The sequence below is a fragment of the Scyliorhinus torazame genome, chromosome 9 (assembly GCF_047496885.1).
Source record: "Scyliorhinus torazame isolate Kashiwa2021f chromosome 9, sScyTor2.1, whole genome shotgun sequence".
Classification (NCBI taxonomy): Eukaryota; Metazoa; Chordata; class Chondrichthyes; order Carcharhiniformes; family Scyliorhinidae; genus Scyliorhinus; species Scyliorhinus torazame.
The window spans coordinates 83,039,295-83,059,917 of record NC_092715.1 but is presented as its reverse complement, the minus strand read 5'-3'; the positions used below and the strand labels follow the sequence as shown (position 1 = coordinate 83,059,917).

Genomic DNA, 20,623 nt, shown 5'->3' with positions numbered 1-20,623 from the left:
CACGACCCTACTGACTGATATGCCATTGGATTTCCTCATTTGGATCATTCGAACGGCACTGTCCCTTCTAATGAGCACTCTACACATGCCTACTCCCCTGTCCACCCCACCATATCCGCGTAACCCCATAACCTAACCTGTACATCTTTGGACTGTGGGAGGAAATCAAAGCACCTGGAGGAAACTCACGCAGACACGGGGAGAACGTAAAACTCCACACAGACACTGACCCAAAGCCGTAATTGAACCCAGGTCCCTGGCACTGTGAGGCAGCAGTGCTAACCACTGTGCCACCGTGCCATCCAGTTTTCATGTTTGCATCATTCACCAAAGAAGAATACTAAAGCTGCAATCTTGGCCAGTTCTATGTAAAGGGTAAGGCACCCAACTTGCAGTTAAGGTACTTTGCAGAACGTCTACTATTGCAAATTACCTACTCAAGAGTTTTTGCAAGGGTATTGATTTGTGTCTTGAGGCTTGACCAGGAGTTAATGTAGAATGGTCATAGAGAGGACAGTGGGTTGGGCAACATGTCCACACAAAGGCTGCTACAGATTTGGGGGTTTTAGTTGCAATGCCTTTGGGTCTGCAGCGCATCGTAGAGCTGGAGCAAAGATTGAAAAGAGGGAACCGTCTACATCATTTCCTCTGCTAAGTTAGAGCCAGGTGCCTCCATGATCCTTGACAGTGACATGAGGTCATCTGCCAGATCAGCAATTATATCCACAATCTCAGTCTGCTCACCAATCAATGCTCTTCTGCATCCCATCCCATCAAGATTCCCCTCTGAGTCTTCTGCAGCAGAACTAATCTGCAACCTCCTGTTGGTGAAGCAAACCTTCCCTTACCAGTAGCCTGACTGCAGCCCATGCTTGCCCGGTCATGCACTATATGCTGATCCCAATTCCATAGTGCCCTCCCAGGTATATGCAGTGCTGTATCTGAACTGCTGGCTGTGAGTGTGAGATCAAGTGATGGAGCTTTTTTAAAATTAGTGCTGTGCAATTTCTCTGCCTCTTCCTCCTGGAACAGCTGTGGCTGGCAGGTCGTCATTTTTGTGCATCTGAAAGCAGAAAATCAGAAAGGGAAGTTTGGTGTGAAAGAATGGGATTGGACCATGTTGACACCATGTGCTGCTTGCTTATCATGCCAGATAGCAGGATGAGCATGTGCCGGGGGTTGAAAAACAGATAAGGCAGGAAGATGCCGCCAATCTTAATGATTCCAGATGATACAAACTCTGTGGCAGCTGGTTACATGATGTTGAGGTCCATCTCCTCCATAGCACTTAGGGGATGCAGGTGTCCTTGTCTCAGGCGGCTCTGCTGTGTTTCCTTCTATTGTGTATCACACTGTCCTGCAAGAGAGAGAATGTCAGTGTTGTGTTGCACTATGTTTGGGCGATGTGCCTGCCATCATTGTACATCTGCCGATTTAAGAAGGCAGCAAGAGTTGGCGTGGCAACATTGGTAGGCGTGCAAGGGCGAGTTGAAGATTTAGGCGTGAGTCCTGAGTGCCAGAGGGTGCTGTTGGAGTGATTGATGCGGATGTGCTGCTTTGACCTTGGGAACAGGAATGAAGGTGGGAGGGTGTGGAATTTCACTTTGTTGGCCTGCGTGCTTGGCCATTTTCCCAGATGCTGGATGGGTGGGGTGGTGTATTGACTCCTACGCTAATTAGGGGTCTTTTGTTGGAGGCCGACTAAGATTTTCCAATTGACTTCCAGGATTACGCAGGCGGCAAGGGACAGCACAGCTGCCTGAGGTGGTCTCCTAGTGGCAGATGAGTGAATGCAACTCTGCAAACAGGCATAGAGCCCCTCTCTGCCTGCTTGGGTTCAGCAGCAGCCACAGGCCATCATGTGGAATGATTTACTCCCCACAGTAGTGCCTGACTGTAAAAGCATTTTTTAGTTTAATTGAAAAAATAGGTGGAGAGAAGGCACCTCCAACTTCAAGCACCCTCCCCCTGACTTACCTGTAAGGGCATTCTGTTGCTGCTTTCAAGCTGGCAGACTTCCAAATGCTGCTTCCACTTCAAGAGTGCCCCCCCCCCCGCCCCTCCCCAATCACCCAGTTACCAATTTGGGGGAAATCATGGATGAGTGACTGTTTCCCACACAGTATGGCCTTCTGACACCTATCCGAACCCGATGGCAGGGTTCGGAAGCCCACAGGAAAATCCTGCCCAAATCTGTGTCCCGTTGGAATAATTCTCTGGGGAACGTTGTAACGGATTCAAAGGTTTTGATCATGGAACATGGTCATAAAAAATATATTGATTCACGGATGAATAACAATGCATGGCTGTAGTGTATATACTCATACTGCAAATTCTTGCTACAATGCTGCTGCACAACAATGAACTGGCTTTTGATTAATAGCTCAACTATTTTTTAAAATGTTTTCTTTAAAATTATTAATTTACCTTTACATGCCACTGTTTCCCATCTCCCTTTTGAACCACTTGTCACCTGTTTGTCATTAGTAACAGCTGCTTTACTATTTTCTGCCCACAGAATGTTCAGGACCATTAGGAATGGAGGGAGGGATTATATCCAACCAGCAGATTTCTGCATCCTCAACACACCGCGCTCTGTTTGGCCTGCAGAAGTGGTACCCATACTATGCAAGACTGAATAAAAAAGGCCTTGTAAATGCTTGGACTGCTGCAGAGAATGACAGATGGCCATGGATTCAGGTAACAGATGGATGTTCTTTGGGGGACAAACTAAAACATAATTTGCAACTTTCTTCTCCTGGATGCTGACTACAATAAAATGTGAAATAATGGGCCCTAAAGCAGTCATTTCTTTAATGTGGCAATGATATATTTTTAAAAGAGCATAAAATTAAAATCCAAACATTTAATAAATTAATACGCTATTGTCTGCCGTTTTGTTGTCCTAACATATGGCTCAAACAATATTAATTATAATCTTGATTTGATTACTAAAATGGCTCCTAGACAATGAAAGTAAAATTACAAGCCAATTTGTTAAAGATTGCACATAAATTATCAATAGCATTTCATTCTTTGTGATTTTACTGAACTGTGTCCTTTTTTATATCCTGCAAATAGGAAATATTGTATTTTGAAAGAAAGCTATATGAAATGAAAATCCCTTATTGTCACAAGTAGGCTTCAAATAAAGTTACTGTGAAAAGCCCCTAGTCGCCACATTCCGGCACCTGTTCGGGGAGGCTGGTACGGGAATTGAACCGTGCTGCTGACCTGCCTTGGTCTGCTTTAAAAGCCAGCTTTTTAGCCCTGTGCTAAACCAGCCCCTATAGTTAGCCAATATTGCAAAGCAGTTTGATTCATTGATATATCTAACCAGGTAATCATAGAAGCTGTCATTAAACCAATGATTTAATCAAATAATATCAAGAATGCATCTTTCTTTTGCTTTACAAGCTTAGTGTTAATATCCAAACTAATTTTAAACAAGCTTTAAATATTACAATAACGCAAAATAATTAAAGTGGCTTAAACTGCTCCTCGCTGCATGGAATGTGGGCGGAGTTGAATTCTAGTCAAGGAAATAACAAACTAAAGGGGGATGTTGTTCTATGTACAAGATCTCACAGTCAGGAGTGGAACTGATGTGGGTGATTGTGCATGATGCCATATCAGGCATGGAATCATGATGTATCATGGGTGAAATGGAATGGGCCTAAGGCCATGAATCGAGAAGCAGGCTTGATGGTTAGAAGGATTCCAGGGTAGCTCTCAAATTATTGCAGAAAGAGGAGATACTGAAAAGACCAGTCAAAGAAGGGAAGTACTTAAATAGCTGAAAACTGCTTGCATTATGTTGGACCTCTCTATGCTCCATTCAGATCAGTGCCCATGAATATATCATTATAATTGACTGGTTACCACACCGCACTCTCCTAATCCAAAACTACACATTACTCCCAGGATCATCCTGGAGAGCAATTAGAACCCTGGGCTTCTATTCTCTAATGCAGTTGTTTCCTTGAAATCCCCTCATCTGTTCCTCCACTTTCACTCCCAATTACCAATACAAAAAGCTCATGGAGTTCTTTATCAGTAGTAGATCACCCAATCATCTGAGCAAGCTTATCGTCACACAGGTGCCAGACAATGACCATCTCCAACAAGAGAAAATCTAACCATCTCCTTTGATATACAAAGGCATCAGCACTGCTGAATCCCCCACTATCAACATCCTCTGAGTTACCATTGACCCGAAACTGAACAGCACCAGCAATATAAATACTGTAGCTGCCAGAGCAGGTCAGATGCTGGGAATTCTGTTGAAAGTAACTCACTCCTGACTCTCCAAAGCCTGTCCACCATCTATAAGGCACAAGTCAGGAGTGTGACAGAACACTTTCCACTTGCTTGGATATGTGCAGCTCCAGGAAAACTCAAGAAGGTTGACACCATCCTAGACAAATTAACCCAGTTGATTGGCACCCCATCCACCACATTCAACAGCCACACTTTCCACCACTGATACACAGTGGCAGCAGTATGACCCATCTACAAAATGCACTGCAGAAACTCACCCAGGCTCCTTTGACAGGACCTTCCAAACTCAATCTCTACCACCTGGAAGGACAAGGGCAGCAGATGCATGGGAATACCACCACCTGCAAGTTTCCTTCCAAGTCCCACACCATCCTGACTTGCAACTATCGGCATTCCTCAGCTACCACTGGGTCAAAATCCTGGAATTCCCTTCTAAACAGCACCTACACCAAATGGACTGCAACGGTTCAAAAAGGCAGCTCACCTCCTCAAGGGCAATTAGGGATGGGCAATAAATGCTGGCCTAACCACTGATGCCTACATCCGATAAACGAATAAATAAATAAACAAATCAAGCAGAAATCCATACTTATTCCCACCGCGCCCCCGCCCACCCCCACCTCACTTGCTTCCACTCTTACCTATCAAATTATAGCCAGAGCAATCCAGCAATGGCTTCTCCTCCTGTCTCTGCACTGTTACTTCTGGAATTCATTAAGAATCAGCTCTTGGCCACCTCCTCTTTTCCCTCTACATGCTGCCTTTTGATGACATCCACCTGAGAGTACAGACGACAACTTGGTTTAATATCTCCTCAAAAATGGCACTTCCAACATGCCTGCCTTGCAACAAACACTGCCCTAGAGAGTCAGCCTAAATTTATAGTGGGACTTGAATGCACAAGCTTCTGACATTTGAGAGATTGAAGCCGCCATTTTGAGCCACTGCCTCAAAATCCCTTGTTACCAAATTCCATCCCCCTTCCCAGGTGTTATTGCACAAATACCAAGTGTAAAGTCATGCCAGAATGGGTGAAGAAGGGCTTGTATAACAGTGCATTAATAATTCCTTTAGTCAATAGTGAAAAATATGCAGCATCCCTGCTCCTGTGTTGGTTGATTTCTTTGTCTGGGGAGACCGACCATATCAGTCCTGCGCAAGTGTATCTTGTCACTACATGTTGCTCAAACACGAACAGATGGCTGTGAAGCTATCTGACTTTATCCAGCTCTTTTTACTCCCAAGGTTGTTGAAATGTCAATGTTGAGGTGACAGAACAACTCGATATTGTTGTTCTGGGGGGCAGCACGGTAGCATTGTGGATAGCACAAATGCTTCACAGCTCCAGGGTCCCAGGTTCGATTCCGGCTTGGGTCACTGTCTGTGCGGAGTCTGCATATCCTCCCCGTGTGTGCGTGGGTTTCCTCCGGGTGCTCCGGTTTCCTCCCACAGTCCAAAGATGTGCGGGTTAGGTGGATTGGCCGTGCTAAATTGCCCATAGTGTCCAAAATTGCCCTTAGTGTAGGGTGGGGTTACTGGGTTATGGGGATAGGGTGGCGGTGTGGACCTTGGGTAGGGTGCTCTTTCCAAGAGCCGGTGCAGACTCGATGGGCCGAATGGCCTCCTTCTGCACTGTAAATTCTATGATTCTATGAATATGAGATTCTTATTGATAACAGATGCAATTCCATCGAAAAATTTCAAAGTCTTGTGCCCAGTGGGAAAAGCTGTGCAATTCCCGTTGGGTATGTTGGCACGATCTAGAATGCAATCCACCCACACTGAGACATTTGTTTTGAGCTTGGGGTGATTCCCGCTGGGAAAGAGATATGCAGGACTGAAAGACACCACAAGGCAAGCTCCACAGTGATTATCATAGAATTTACAGTGCAGAAGGAGGCCATTCGGCCCATCGAGTCTGCACCGGCTCTTGGAAAGAGCACCCTACCCAAGGTCAACACCTCCACCCTATCCCCATAACCCAGTAACCCCACCCAACACTAAGGGCAATTTTGGACACTAAGGGCAATTTATCATGGCCAATCCACCTAACCTGCACATCTTTGGACTGTGGGAGGAAACCGGAGCACCCGGAGGAAACCCACGCACACACGGGGAGGATGTGCAGACTCCGCACAGACAGTGACCCAAGCCAGAATCGAGCCTGTGACCCTGGAGCTGTGAAGCAATTGTGCTAACCACCATGCTACCGTGCTGCCCCTGATTGGGGTGCCCTTTGTAAAGGGCTCTCTGATCTCCAGACAACCCTACAGACCCCACGCCCACTATTTGCCGGCAAAGACCATCACCAGAATCGTTGGCATCTGCCCTAGAACTGTTGCTTCACTGTGCCAGGGATCTAGGTTCAATTCCTGGCTTGAGTCACTGTCTGTGGGAGTCTACACATGTCTGCATGGGTTTCATCCGTGTGCTCCGGTTTCCTCCCACGAGTCCAGAAAGACGTGCTTGTTAGGTGAATTGGACATTCTGAATTCTCCCTCAGTGTACCCGAACAGGCGTAGCGACTAGGGGATTTTCACAAAAACTTCATTGCAGTGTTAATGTAAGCCTATTTGTGACACTAATAAAGATTATTATTTTTAATTGCTGCTACCAGCACCCCCACAATAAGATCGCCAATAGCCCCTCCTGAGGCTCCATACTTTCATGCCCCCACTCAGGCTGACAGGCCCCACTCCCTTCAGGCCCTCAATGCCCCCTTCAGACCCCACCCTTTGCCAGAGAATCGTCCCCAATGTCTGAATGATAATGTCCAAATAACAACAAAGAACAAAGAAAAGTACAGCACAGGAACAGGCCCTTCGGCCCTCCAAGCCTGTGCCGACCATGCTGCCTGCCTCAACTAAAATCTTCTGCACTTCCGGGGTCCGTATCCCTCTATTCCCATCCTATTCATGTATTTGTCAAGATGCCCCTGAAACGTCACTATCGTCCCTGCTTCCACCACCTCTTCCGGCAGCGAGTTTCAGGCACCCACTACCCTCTGTGTAAAAAACTTACCTCGTACATCTCCTCTAAACCTTGCCCCTCGCACCTTAAACCTATGCCCCTAGTAATTGACCCCTCTACCCTGGGAAAAAGTCTCTGACTATACACTTTGTCTGTGCCACTCATAATTTTGTCGACTCTATCAAGTCGCCCCTCAATCTCCTTTGTTCCAGTGAGAACAAACCAAGTTTATTCAACCTCTCCTCATAGCTGATGCCCTCCATGGCAACATCCTGGTAAAAATGATGGCAATACGTAAGTTTCCTCTATATTGAAGATGCAAAGTTGTCCTATTGGTTAAAACACGTTAACTTATTCAGTTTTAGTGCCTAATCGGTGGCTTAGAGATGGATGTAAAAACATATTGGGGGATAAATTTCATTGTGTAACATTGCTTCTAGTGGCACGACACTGACAACATCAATAACCCAGGGTCAGACAGAGCCATGGGCTAGACCTACACAGTCTCTGTGATGTTCTACACTGATGTCAATGAGGAATTCTATGTGGTTCACAGTTCTGGTTGCCCCTGGAGAATTGTCATCAATAGAAATTAACTTCTCCCCTTACGATCTTGTGTCTATTTTGGGATATATTTTCATTACTCATCATATTTAATAATTGTGAAGAAAATTAACAGAGCAAAAATTAATGTCACAGAACAGACGCCTCAGGCTGCCAATTTATCAGTTGGCTGGTGTTGAGAGGCCAGCTTCAGAAATAGTTTATATGATGGTTAGGTTAGAGGGAAAAATATGTTGATGACAGCTGGCACACAAAGACACCCTGGTGATGTGTTATGGTGTTATGCTGTCTCTGGCATAAGATTCTGTTCCAGTAACAATGAGCTCAGGGGAAGTAGTCCAAGTTCAGTAATTCAAGTTGATGACACTATTGTCTGCAGAGGCATAAATCTGTCCTACTTCATTTTTGGCAGTCTGTCGGGACCGTATCTGCATTGGCAAACTGACCCTTCGAGTAACTGGCTTTTAGGCTGAATTGTGCAGAGAGCCAGCTAATTAAAAAGGATTCCTCTGGAGATGGCATCCGATTAGGTATAATGGGTGGCAGTAGCAGTCAAAAGCCCGAATTAGGTCCAGTTATTTAACGGGCACCAGCAGCACTCACAGCGACAGAACCATGCATTGTTTGACAGCAAATTTACAGAATCAAATGGAGGAAGAAAGAGAAGTATTCCAGAGAATAGCAGGAGGAAACCGGAAAACCTCAGTGTACATGGAAGGATTGATAATACAGCTGTTTTATCTCTGCAGCTGGCCTCAATTGAATGATACCAAGTTCCTCTTGCTGCAAACCCCTGCTTCCAGGAGTTTCGCCTATCAGCACTGGCCTCGCAAAATGGTTGGTACATTGAGTGCCCGTTTCGCCCTTTATCGTGCTGCAGTGATAGTGGATTGAGCCCTCAATGACTGCTGTGAACTTGCATTTCTTAACTTTCCACATTGCTGACACAATGTGCAACTCATACACCATTGAGAAAGAGCCGTTGCATGTGGAAAATGCCTCTTTATTAACTTCCGAGTTGTCCATTTGCTGTGCGCTTCACACACAAGTGTTCTCAAACCTGGAGGGAAGTGAAAAGGCATCAAGTTATCAACACAATAATGTCTTTCCTACCCATTTTTCCTGCTCCTCTGCCCCCAAACCCACTTACAACAGCGGGAAAATTTCCCCCATACTCTGTTTAAGTATATGGATAATTCAAAGCAGTAGGGCACGATAATATAATTGGGCATGTTCCTTTGTTTCTACCCTCTGGTATGGTGTTTTTTCCATCTCCCACAATCGTAATGTTTTCTGTAACAGAAAATATATTTTAAAACTCAATGTGCATGGGCATTGACATGTGTTGTATTTGAGTGTAGGAATAATGAAAAGTTGGGGGAAACTTGAAAAGTGAAAGAAAGGTGATTCATTCAAGAGAGAAAACCACAAGTTTGGAAGAATTTCAGGGGGTTTTCAAAACTGAGCTGAGATGAGAAAACATTAAGATTTATTGACTTAAATTATGACTTAAAGCAGCTGATTTACTTCTTATTTGGTGAATCAAAAATCCAGACAAATACTTGGCTAAAATCATGATTCATTTTTCATTATTGAGAGTATTATTAAAATGTCAAGCCCATGCAGCAACTTACATTTATATAGTGTTATTTTGATTCTTGAGCTATGGGAAAGTTTAATTTATTGCCCATCTCCAGTGACCTTTTGGGCACGATTCAGCGACTCTATTGCACCCAGTATGAATTTGGGCACAAGGGTGAATCGTGCATGAGTCCTAAATCGAACTCCAGGACGATCGCGAGTCACCTGACTCGCTTTGCCCAGCACAATCTGGAACTTGCCCTCACTCATGGTTCATTTAAATACCCGGACTCTGGATTCACCCAGCACCCACAACCTACCAGCCATGCCTGGGGGGGGGGGGGGGGGGGGGGATGCTGGGGATGTCCAGGCCATTGGATACCCCTGAGTGGTCAGGGACAGGACAGGGTGGCATCTTGGCACTGCCAGGGTGCCAGGGGCATTGCAAGGCTGGCAGTGCCAGGGTGCCCATGTGCCAGGGCGTTGGGCCCAGGAGGGGCCTTACCAGGTAGACGGGGGGTGGGAGGGGGGGGGGGGGTTGAGTGGGGTTTCACGTGGGCCTCCCCAAGGTTGGTGGTTGAGGAGGTGGGTGGGGCCTGAAAGGGGAGCACAGGGAAAGATCGGGGCTGGTGGAAAAAATGGTTCCCCGATCTGCAAAGGAAATGGCTGGACAAAATGGCTACCCGATCTGGTCTCGCTAGCAGGAAATCACTCTGCGTGCAGCCTCTGCAAAGAGAATCTCCCAAAGGCCAAAAAAAATGGCAAAGTGTCATTGGATAGCGGAGTGTTTCTCGGCGCAACACCCTGAACCTCAAGTTGTCAAATGTAGGCCAGACCAAATAAGAGCAATAGGTCAGTCCTGAGGCTCATGACTGAATCCTTTAGTTTCCTTTTTCTGTCATCCAGTGGCACGCTTGGTCATTTGACTTCTGATGCTAGTTCACAAATTCCTAAATTTCTAACCTTTGCATCTGTGGAAGTAAGTGAGAATGTGAAGTTTCTCATTGCCAGCATCATCCTGGTGAATCAATGCATGATTATATTTTATAATAGAGCCACACTCTATTTCTGTGACTAAGGGTTTTGATCCCAAGGACTTGAAATACATAATCCATGCTGGCATTTCAATCTACATTGTTAGAGGTGTTATCTGCCTGTTCAGGTGGTCATCAAGGACTTTCTGGAACCATCTGAAGTGCAGGCTAGTTGCCCTGGTGTCACCATTTATCCTCACCAACCTAAAGAAATGTCCTGGTCATTTATATACTTAGGAAATTCAAAATACGACTGGCATTTTAAAAATCTTTCATCTCGCTGTACTCAGGTCAATAAAATATGTATTTGGATTATTGCATCTTCCTTTTAATCCATTTGCTTCAATATCGTTTCTTTGCATGTATACTGTTCTTCCTCATTTTCTTCCCGAACAAATTATCTGCATTCACCTACATTAAATTGCATCTGTCATCTTTCTGCCCGGCACGTTAGCCTGTAATTATCTTCCTGATTTTTCAAAATGTTTCTCACCACATGCCTATCCTCACCACCCATTGACTGACCCAGTACCAGCCCACCCTCACTTGTCGAAAATAAAAATAGAAAGTGCTGGGAAAACTCAGATGGTCTGGCAGCTCCTGTGGAGAGAGGAACAGACTTAACCTTTCAAGGCCCACTATGACCCTTCTTCGGGTTGGGGAATCCCTGTTTTTCTTTCATCACCACAATTTGAGAATGTGCTCATTATACCCAAGGCTAATTCATCTATATACACCGAGAACAAAAGCATCACAGCTGAAATACACCATTTCAAACTCTTCTGCAGCAGAATAACAATTTATTCTCTCTATTTCTCATCTCTCAACTGACTCTCTGTTCATGCTGTCTCTTACACCAGATGCCTGGAACAAGCTTCCTGTGAAAAACCGTTGGAGGTGGCTGCACGATGGCGCAGTGGTTAACACTGCAGTCTCACAGCACCGAGGTCCCAGGTTCGATCCCGGCTCTGGTTCACTGTCCGTGTGGAGTTTGTACATTCTCCCTGTGTTTGCGTGGGTTTCGCCCCAACAACACAACGATGTGCAGGGCAGGTGGATTGGCCACGCTAAATTGCCCCTTAATTTGAAAAAATGAATTGGGTATCCTAAATTTTTTTTAAATATTGGAAAATCCATAGACATTAGGGGATAGGATTTCCAGGGAACATCCCTGTATAATTTTGTCCCCAGCATCTACTGCATTTGTTATAGAAATCCTGAATTCTCATAACAACTCTATATTGAATTTGTCAAGCAGGAATTTCTTATAATAAATCTGCACTGGAAACACCTGTTTGACCCATGTATTTTGAAACCCCAGTAATTTAATCCCAAATTATGAATTCTAAGACCTACCCCAAAACTGATGTTAGACTAATTGAGCAATAATTATGTGGGCCCAGAGTCTCTCTTCCAGGTAAAGTGCCCGAAGATTGGAGATCTTAACAATTCCATAGGGTATCTTACTCTCACACAGGGCACCTGATCTACCACAAAGGGCACCTTGCCTTCATCAAAGAGGAATTTATCACCCCCATAGGTATCCTGGGACCAGATCCAAAGGGGTATCTTACTTCTCAAAGGAATACCTTGGCAATCCAAATGCATCCACAAAGTTCAGATCTGCTCTTACCAGGTCTAATGTGCACACTTCGGGTTTCACATTCCAAGGCTACCGAAATCTCATTTTGGGATGATTTAAATGGCCAATTTCATCTGTAAATAATGCATGCATAAAACACACCCTTGACCCATTCCCAACCCTGTGAAAATGGGAATTCTCATGCTTGGAGGCAGTTCTTACTATTTTAAACTCTCCGTCATGGGAAAATGATGGGCCTTGGTATCACAATCTGGGGTTTAGTTTCTTTGTTTCCACAAAGGACTGTGCGATTGAGCTATGTTTAAGGGTTTCATTTTAAAACAAAATATATTTCCACAGCGTTAAAAAGGAAAGATGTCTGACTAAAGGGGTTGAATAAATGTATTGGGCAGTTAGTAAAATTAACTAAGGGTCATTTCCTCATTGTGGGTTCATGAGTCAGAATCTCTCCCATTTATCATAAGCACAGCATATTGTCTAAACAACTATTGGCTATAAATCCTCACATTTTGGCCTTTGCTGGAGAGTAGAGCACCCTCTCCATGAAGTCTCCTATTCTTTTTTCTCTAGTCTGCATAAGCTGGTGTCAGCATTCAGTCCAACTCACCAGAATTCCGTAACTTAACTTGGCAATGATCCCTACTGCGTTCAGACAAATTGAGTTGTCACAGCGGCAACAAGTGAAAACGAGTACGAGAATACTAAACCACCTTTCACTGTCTGAAGCGTGTTGGTTCAGAAAGGTAACTGTGTCATACCCTACATCTCCAGCCCGCTGATCTTGTGATCTGAAACCCCACAAAAAGACTTAAATGTACAGTAGAATTTTGACAGACACCAACCGCCACACCATGACAACATCCTCAGAAGCACTGAACCGTTGCACATTCATTCGTCCAATTAGCATGGCACATGACTACACTATGCAAACCATGGTCCCAATAATTACTGGGGCAGACTTACAGTTGGGACTTTAGGTTTCCCCACATGAGGTTGAATTTTTCTAGATTCCCTGACAAAACTGTTGCCTAATGGACAGGCTTGACAGCCTAACAGGCAAGGGCAGCACGGTGGCACAATGGGTAGCACTGCTGCCACACAGCACCAGGAACACGGGTTTGATTCCTGTCTTGGGTGACTGTGAGAATTTTGTACACTCTCCCATGTCTGTGTGGGTTTCCTCCAGGTGCTCTGATTTCCTCCCACAGTCTAAAGATGTGCAGGTTAGGTGGGGTTATGGTTTAAAGGGATTCGGCGGGGGACTGGGCCTAGGTAGGATGCTCTTTCGGAGGGTCGGTGCAGACTCAATGGGCTGAATATCTTCCTTCTGCGCTGTAGGGATTCTATGGCTGAGATGGGGCTATAGTCAAAGAACATTCTGGGAAAGGCCGTAATCCAGCAGCAGGTAGGTTTTGTCACGGTAGTTCCGGTGGGAGAGTGATTGCGGGGAGCAGTGAGTGTTGTTTTGGTGGATTGGGTGTGATCATAGATCATGGGGGAGATCATGGAAATTGGAGTGATGGGGGAGGCAGTGCGGAGGTGTTTACAGGATACGTTTGTTAGGCCTTGAAAAGCAATCCTACTCCTCCTAGCCTGCAAGCAGTGTGGTACAGTAGGATTACGCTGTATAGGTAAGTGCACTCCTTCTCATTTCCTTTTACCTTCTGGGTTTCGGGAGGACTAAGAAACCCTGACAGTGGCAGTAAAATACACATACCCTGTTAAAATAGAGGCTTTCAGCTTCCGAAGAACGTTTCAACACCAACCAGCCTCCCAAGAACGGGTTGATTACACAGCCCTCATCTCACCTCTGTTAAAACAGGAGGTTTTAACATTTTCACTTCCTGCCCATCTTTGGAGATTAATGTTACCTCCACACCCACCACCATAGCACCCCCCTCCCCTGCTTGGTCAGCTGAGCCAGGAATCAGATTCACCCGATTTACTTTTTGCCAATAATGACATGCTTTTCCATCTTTCTTTTTCCTTTGAACTGGGATGGAAAAAAAGGTCTTTAGGTCAAAGATCACACTTTCCTAAGTACTGACATTCTACAGTTTTTAGATAAGTTGGTATCTTAGCCTTATACTCCAATGTCATCTGCAAGTACTGTTTCTCATCCGCTTGCTTACTTTTATTCCTTATGTGCGCCCCTTATGTCAACTCTGTTAAGGCACCTATATGCTCACCTTGTTGAGACATTGCTGAATGTATTAAACTGGGCACCACTCGTTCTCAGTTAATAACATCATAGAATGGTTACATCACAGAAAGAGATCATTCAGCCCATGCTGCCCATGCTGGCTCTCTGTAAAAGCAATTGACCTGGTCTCAATCCCTATCCTTTTCTCCATAACCCTGCAATTATTTTCTCTTCAGATAATTATCCAGTCCTCATTTAAAGGCCTCAGGTGAATTTGCCTCCATCACATTATCAGCCAGTGCATTCCAGATCCTAACCACACAGTGTGTAAAAAACATTATTTTCCTGTGTTTCCATTGCTTCTTTTGCCAATCACCATTTATCGGTCCCTTGTAGTTCTCGATCTTTCTGCCAATGGGAGCAGTTTCTCCCCATCTATTCTATCCAGATTGCTCCATTATTTTGAATACCTATATCAAATCTCCTCTCAACTGTCTCTTCTCCAAGAAGATCTGCTCCGGCTTCTCCAATTTATCCATGTAAATTAAGTTTCCAACCCCCCAAACAATTCTCAGGATTCCTTTCTGTATCCCCTCCAATACATTCCTGAATTCCCGAAGTGTGATTGCCAAAACTGGGTACAATCCTCTAGTTGAGACCAAACCAGTGTTTCAGGTGAGAATATGAGTGTGAGAATTCCAAAAGGCGGTAATACTCCAGAGGGCTGTGGAAACTCAATATTCGAGCATGTTCAAGACAGACATCAATAGATTTCTGGATATTCATGACATCAAGGGATTTGGGGATAGTGGGGCAAATGGCCTAGAAGTAGATGATTGGCCATGATCTGTTTGAATGGCAGACCAGACTTGAAGAGACAATTGGCCAACTCCTCCTATGTTCCTATTATAACTTTCTTGCTTTTGTGCTCTTTGCCTCTATTTATAAAGCGATGGATCCCATATAACATTTTTTTATAACCCCCCCCCCCCCCGCCCCCATATTACTTTTTAACCACTTTTTCAACCTGCTCCACTAATTTCAATGATTTTGCGCATATATCTCCAGGTCCCTTATCTACTGCAAACCCTTTGGGCACAATTTACCAGGACAAAAACAGAGTCCAGTTTTGGCCGTGTTCAGCAGGGTGTTTTTCAGCGCTGTATCCAACATACCTCTTAGGGGGTCCTCGGCCCGCCTCACCCTATCTCTTAAGGCCAAGGCACTAGAAGCTGCCCAGGCCCTACCCCTGGCATGGGCAACTTGGCACCCTGGTGCCTTGGCTCTGCCAGTCTGGCACCTCATTAATGCCCCTGTTAACCTGGTTGTGCCACATGGCCAAGGTGCCCATGTGTGAGCAGGAGTGGGAGGGTACCATACTGCACAGAGCCCGACGGTACAGGGGTCTCCAATGGCCTGGGAGAACCCCCAGATGCTGTTACGTCTGGTCCACGTTTGTGTGGACCTGTACTAAATAGCGCAGTGGCGAGGTCTCCCAGGTGAGGCCGTTAGTTCTCCGGCCCTGGAAGAATATAGCGCAGACATATTTAAGTGCACCTAGTGGCTCATTTAAATATGCATATCTGGATCTCGCCCAGCGAGAGTGAGATCAAGATCTTGTTAAATATTGTGAGGAGTTTCAAGCATCGCAAATCATGCAAGAAGCATCTCGCAAGCTTCAGCGGCCTCGTCGCGACACCAAGCCGGGCACAATGACGCCTTTAAATCACGGCCTTTATTTCATATTACCTCTTCTCATTCTTCCCTGTAACTTCTCACTTCCCTGTAATTACTTTCACATGCACTTGACCACACTTTCTACCAGCCTATGGTCTCTTAAAGTTCTTCATTACCTTCCTCATGGTTAACATTACTTCGAAGTTTTGTGTTATCCGTAAATTTTGAAATTGTGTCCTTGTCACCAAAGTCTAGATCATTAATAATATCAAGATTCAGGGGTATTAACACTGACCCATGGAATCCAACAATATACCTTCCTTCAGTCCAAAAAACAGTGAAAGCAATGTAGATTTAAGTCAGATGTCCCTATTATACCTCATCCTATTCACATCGAGCCTGGCAGATTGAGAAAAGATTTTTTATCAGTTCTTTAACAACTTGCATTCTTTTATTAATGCCTCTGAACAGAGAAGCGCCTTGGAGCATTTTGCAGCATAAAGTGAAAGATCCGGGCCGGGATTCTCCCTTTTGGGGACTAAGTCCGCTGGAAAACGGGCGAGAATCACTCCGACTTTTTCCTCAAAAATCCAGGGTGTTTCTCCGTTTTCCAGGGGGCTAGCAGGGCTCCGGTGTGTGTCCCGCAGCTCTGGTACCGGAGACTTCGGCGGGGGCGGAATTCACGGCGGCCAACGGCCATTCTCCGACCCGGTGGGGGGTCGGAGAATGACGCCCCAAGTTGTGGAATGAGCCTCTAACTCTATGATTAAAAGTAGGAATACTACAATCTGAGACAAGATGGGATATGTTGTAACAGTCACCATGTAATGCTGCTATTGAATTGTGCTCACTGCTCACTAAATATTGGCTGATCTGAGGAAAATTATTCAATCTGGTTTCTGTCGTGTTGGGTGTTCCGCTATACAAACGAACCAACGCGGTTGTAGATCATGTAACTCTGTTTTGTTATTCTGTATAATAACAACTGTTAACTTCTGGCTGTGGTTTGTACTTCACCAGTTAACCTGTGGACCCAGCCCTAGCACGATCTTAGAGAGGCACTCAGCACATGGTGTATGTCTGAGTGGCACGCTGTGAGCTCTGTGCTCTGAGCTATCGCCTGGTGGAATGAGCGGGAACTGTGGTGTTCCCTGTTTTATAGTGCGTGTGCTCTCACTGGTGATTAGCTGTGATGTTGCGTGTGTGTTGATTGGTCCGTCGACCTGTCCATCAGTGTGTTTGTGTGATATGGATATCATGACAGTTTCAGGCAGAGCATTTACAGTATTTAGCATCTGTTAAATGAAAGTGTGCAAATTTAGAGATATGATGGGGAATGTGGTCTGAGAACAGCAATCTGTTATCACACAAAAGCAGTAACAAAGGCCCAAGAGATATCCAGTTATCCGCCAATAGAACTCAAATTATCCCATTATTTTGATGCCCATGTGTCACAGAAGCTGCTGATTATTCAATGTCGTTGCACCAAATTTGACATTCCAATTTGCATATGAGATTTCAGATTGTCACAGTTACTTGGTTATAGTCAGCATTAAAGGCCAATTCAAATGCATGTGCTGCAAATTTCATTGGGATTTTCGGTAGCCTGAATAGCGTTTTTTAAATTCCTTCATGGGACGTGAGTGTCACAGGCTGTGCCAGCATTTATTGCCCCCTGTGAGATTATATTCTACAACCAAGAAGTCTGCAAGGCTATTGTGAACTAGCTGCAGCCACCAAATCATCCACAAGAAGCATGTGTTGCATTTTAATGTCTTCTCAATGGAGTGTCCTAAAAGTTAATTTTGCATTTTAATGTCGGGTGTTGACCAGCAGGAGAACGTGCAGCAATGTGCAGTTCATATTGGCAGACATGAATGGCGGTCACCTGGCCTCTCAATTCCAGCTTGTTTCCAAACAAGTTCAATCTCCATTTTGATTTTGAATGCAAATTGTCAATTTTCCACAAATCCACAGGTATCACTGCATGAGCGTCCAGAGGAAGGGAAGAGATGGTGGTGGGAATTTCCAAATGAAAACCCTAGAAACAAGGGGCGTCATTCTCCGACCCCCCGCCAGTGGCCTGGCCCGCGATCGGGGCCCACCGATCCGCGGGCGGGCCTGTGCCGTGGGGGCACTCTTTCCCTTCCGCCTCCGCCACGGTCTCCACCATGGCGGAGGCGGAAGTGACTCTCCCCACTGCGCATGCACGGGAAACTGACAGCGGCTGCTGATGCTCCCGCGCATGCGCCGCATTTCCGCGCCAGCTGGCGGGGCAACAAACGCCATTTCCGCCAGCTGGCGGGGCGGAAATCCCTCCGGCGCCGGCCTAGCCCCTCAATGTTGGGGCTCGGCCCCCAAAGATGCGGAGCATTCCGCACCTTTGGGCCGGCGCGATGCCCGTCTGATTGGCGCCGTTTTTGGCGCCAGTCGGCGGACATCGCGCCGTTGGGGGAGAATTTCGCCCAAGGTTTCCCACACATTCTGCTGGAATTAGCAGCAAGATGCTCTTTAAATCTTTTCCCTAGATTTCTCACTCAACAAGCAGCATGATTGATAGGCTAGTTGCCTATCAGGCCAGAAAGCCAATAATTCAAGGTTACAGCCAGGGAGACAGCAAGATCAGGTGCATCAGTCAATCGACTCAAATCACTAAGTTGATCATGGGGAGGCGGTAGCATAGTGGTATTGTCGTTGGACCAGTAATCCAGATACCCAGGATAATGATCTCGGGACACGGGTTCAAATCCCACCACGGCAGGTGATGGAATTTAAACTCAATACATTATCTGGAATTACAAGTCTGAGACCATTGTCAATTGTCACAAAAGCCCATTTGGTTCACCAGGACTGGCCTACATGTGACTCCAGACCCACAGCAATGTGGTTGACTCTTAACTGCCCCCTCAAGGGCAATTAGGGATGGCGGCATGGTGGTGCAATGATTAGCACTGCTGCCTCACGGCGCTGAGGACCCGGATTTGATCTCAGCCCCAGGTCACTCACTGTCCATGTGGGGTTTGCACATTCTCTCTGTGTGGGTCTCACACAGGGTCTCACCCACACAACCCAAAGATAGGATAAATTGCCCCACAATGGGAAAAAAATGAATTGGGTACTTGAAATTTAAAAACAGACTATCATCTGTTTTTAAGATGAGAGTAGAATCCATTCAATTACAAGATGATGCAATGCCTTATTGTGTGTCAACGCTCAAGCCAGGGACAATTTATGTGAACAGTGAAAATATTGATGCTGTGGCCACCTGACAGAAACTAGGGGCGTCATTCTCCGACCCCCTGCCAGATCGGAGAATCGCCGGGGGCTGCCGTGAATCCCGCCCCCGCCGGTTGCCGAAATCTCTGGCACCGGAGATTCGGCGGGGGCGGGAATCGCGGCACGCCGGTTGGTGGGCCCCCCCCCCGCTCGATTCTCAGGCCCGGATGGGCCGAAGTCCCGCCGATAAATTGCCTGTCCCGCCGGCGTCGATTAAAGCACCTATTTACTGGCGGGACAAGGTGGCGTGGGCGGGTCCGGGGTCCTGGGGGGGCGCGGGGCGATCTGACCCCGGGGGGTGCCCCCACGGTGGCCTGGCCCGCGATCGGGGCCCACCGATCCTTCACCGAGGGGGGGGGCCTCCGATGGGGTCTGGCCCGCGATCGGGGCCCACCGATTGGCAGGCCGGCTTCTCCCCCCCCCGGTCTACCTTCTGGCACGGCCGGCCCATGAACACCGACGCCATGTTGGTCTGGGCCGGCGCACTAAAGAAGTCCCCCATGCATGCGCAGGTTGGCGCGGCCCAACTGCGCATGTGCGGGTTGGCGCGGTACGGCATGAACCACTCCAGCACCGTGCTGGCCCCCTATGGGGGCCAGAATCGGTCATGCCCGGGCCCACGACGGCGTTCACGACAGCGCGAACACTTGGGCTCCATATTGGAGAATCGCCCCCGGGATGTTAGCTGCAAGGTCAAATTGGGAAGTCAGAGTGACTGGAAAAGGAAATTAGATGGGTACTTGAGGGAACCTTACAGGGCCATGGAGTTGGGTGCAGGAATGGGACTGACTAGATTACACTACAGGGAGCTGGCATGGACTCAATGGGGAGAATTATCTCCTTTTATGCCTTAATAACCCTACAGGCTAAATTTTACACTACCACACCAGCAGATATGAAAGCAGGGACATCTAAAATACAGCAGGTAATTAGTCAACTGCCTACCCAAAGGCCAACACAATTATACAGTCGGCGGGGAGGTATCAGGAAGCCCATTCATCACTAGGCCAATTAAGGCCCTTAAATGGGCAATTAATGCCCACAGCGGCCTCCTCTCACTGTTTATGAAATTTAACTGGTGGTCAGAGAGACTCATGCCAAGCGGCCACAGTTTTCCTGACACAGGCTGATGGTGAAGGGGCCGGCCCTCCTTAACTGGGCTTGTGGGTCCACCAGAGGGCTTATCCATGTTTTCTTTACCCCAGATTCCCCTCTCACCCTGGCTTCTCATAGTTCTGTAGAAGAGTCAAATGGATTTGAAGCTTTAACTCTGTTTTTCTCTCCCCACAAATACGGTTGGATCTGCTGAGTTTATCCAACATTTTCTTGTTCCCGTGGGCGCAATTCATGGGCGAAATTCTCCTACCCGCCCCGCCACATTTCTGTCCCGACAAGCCGGCGGGAGTCTCCGTAACACCGGCCGGTCAATGGGGTTTCCCATTGTGGGGCAGCCCCACGCCGTCGGGAAACCCCCGGGCGCCGGCAAAACGGAGA

The 20,623-nt window shown here is 46.5% G+C and overlaps 1 protein-coding gene across 4 annotated transcripts in view; it reads left to right on the top strand.

Annotated features, from left to right (window-relative positions):
- LOC140429355 (EGF-like repeat and discoidin I-like domain-containing protein 3) overlaps positions 1–20,623 on the top strand; it is a 387,531-nt gene that overhangs the window by 221,925 nt on the left and 144,983 nt on the right. For all 4 annotated transcript variants that reach the window (XM_072516224.1, XM_072516223.1, XM_072516222.1 and 1 more), the window contains one exon: positions 2,519–2,700. In XM_072516224.1, the coding sequence (XP_072372325.1) occupies positions 2,519–2,700 (182 nt within the window). The remainder of the gene's footprint in view (positions 1–2,518; positions 2,701–20,623) is intronic.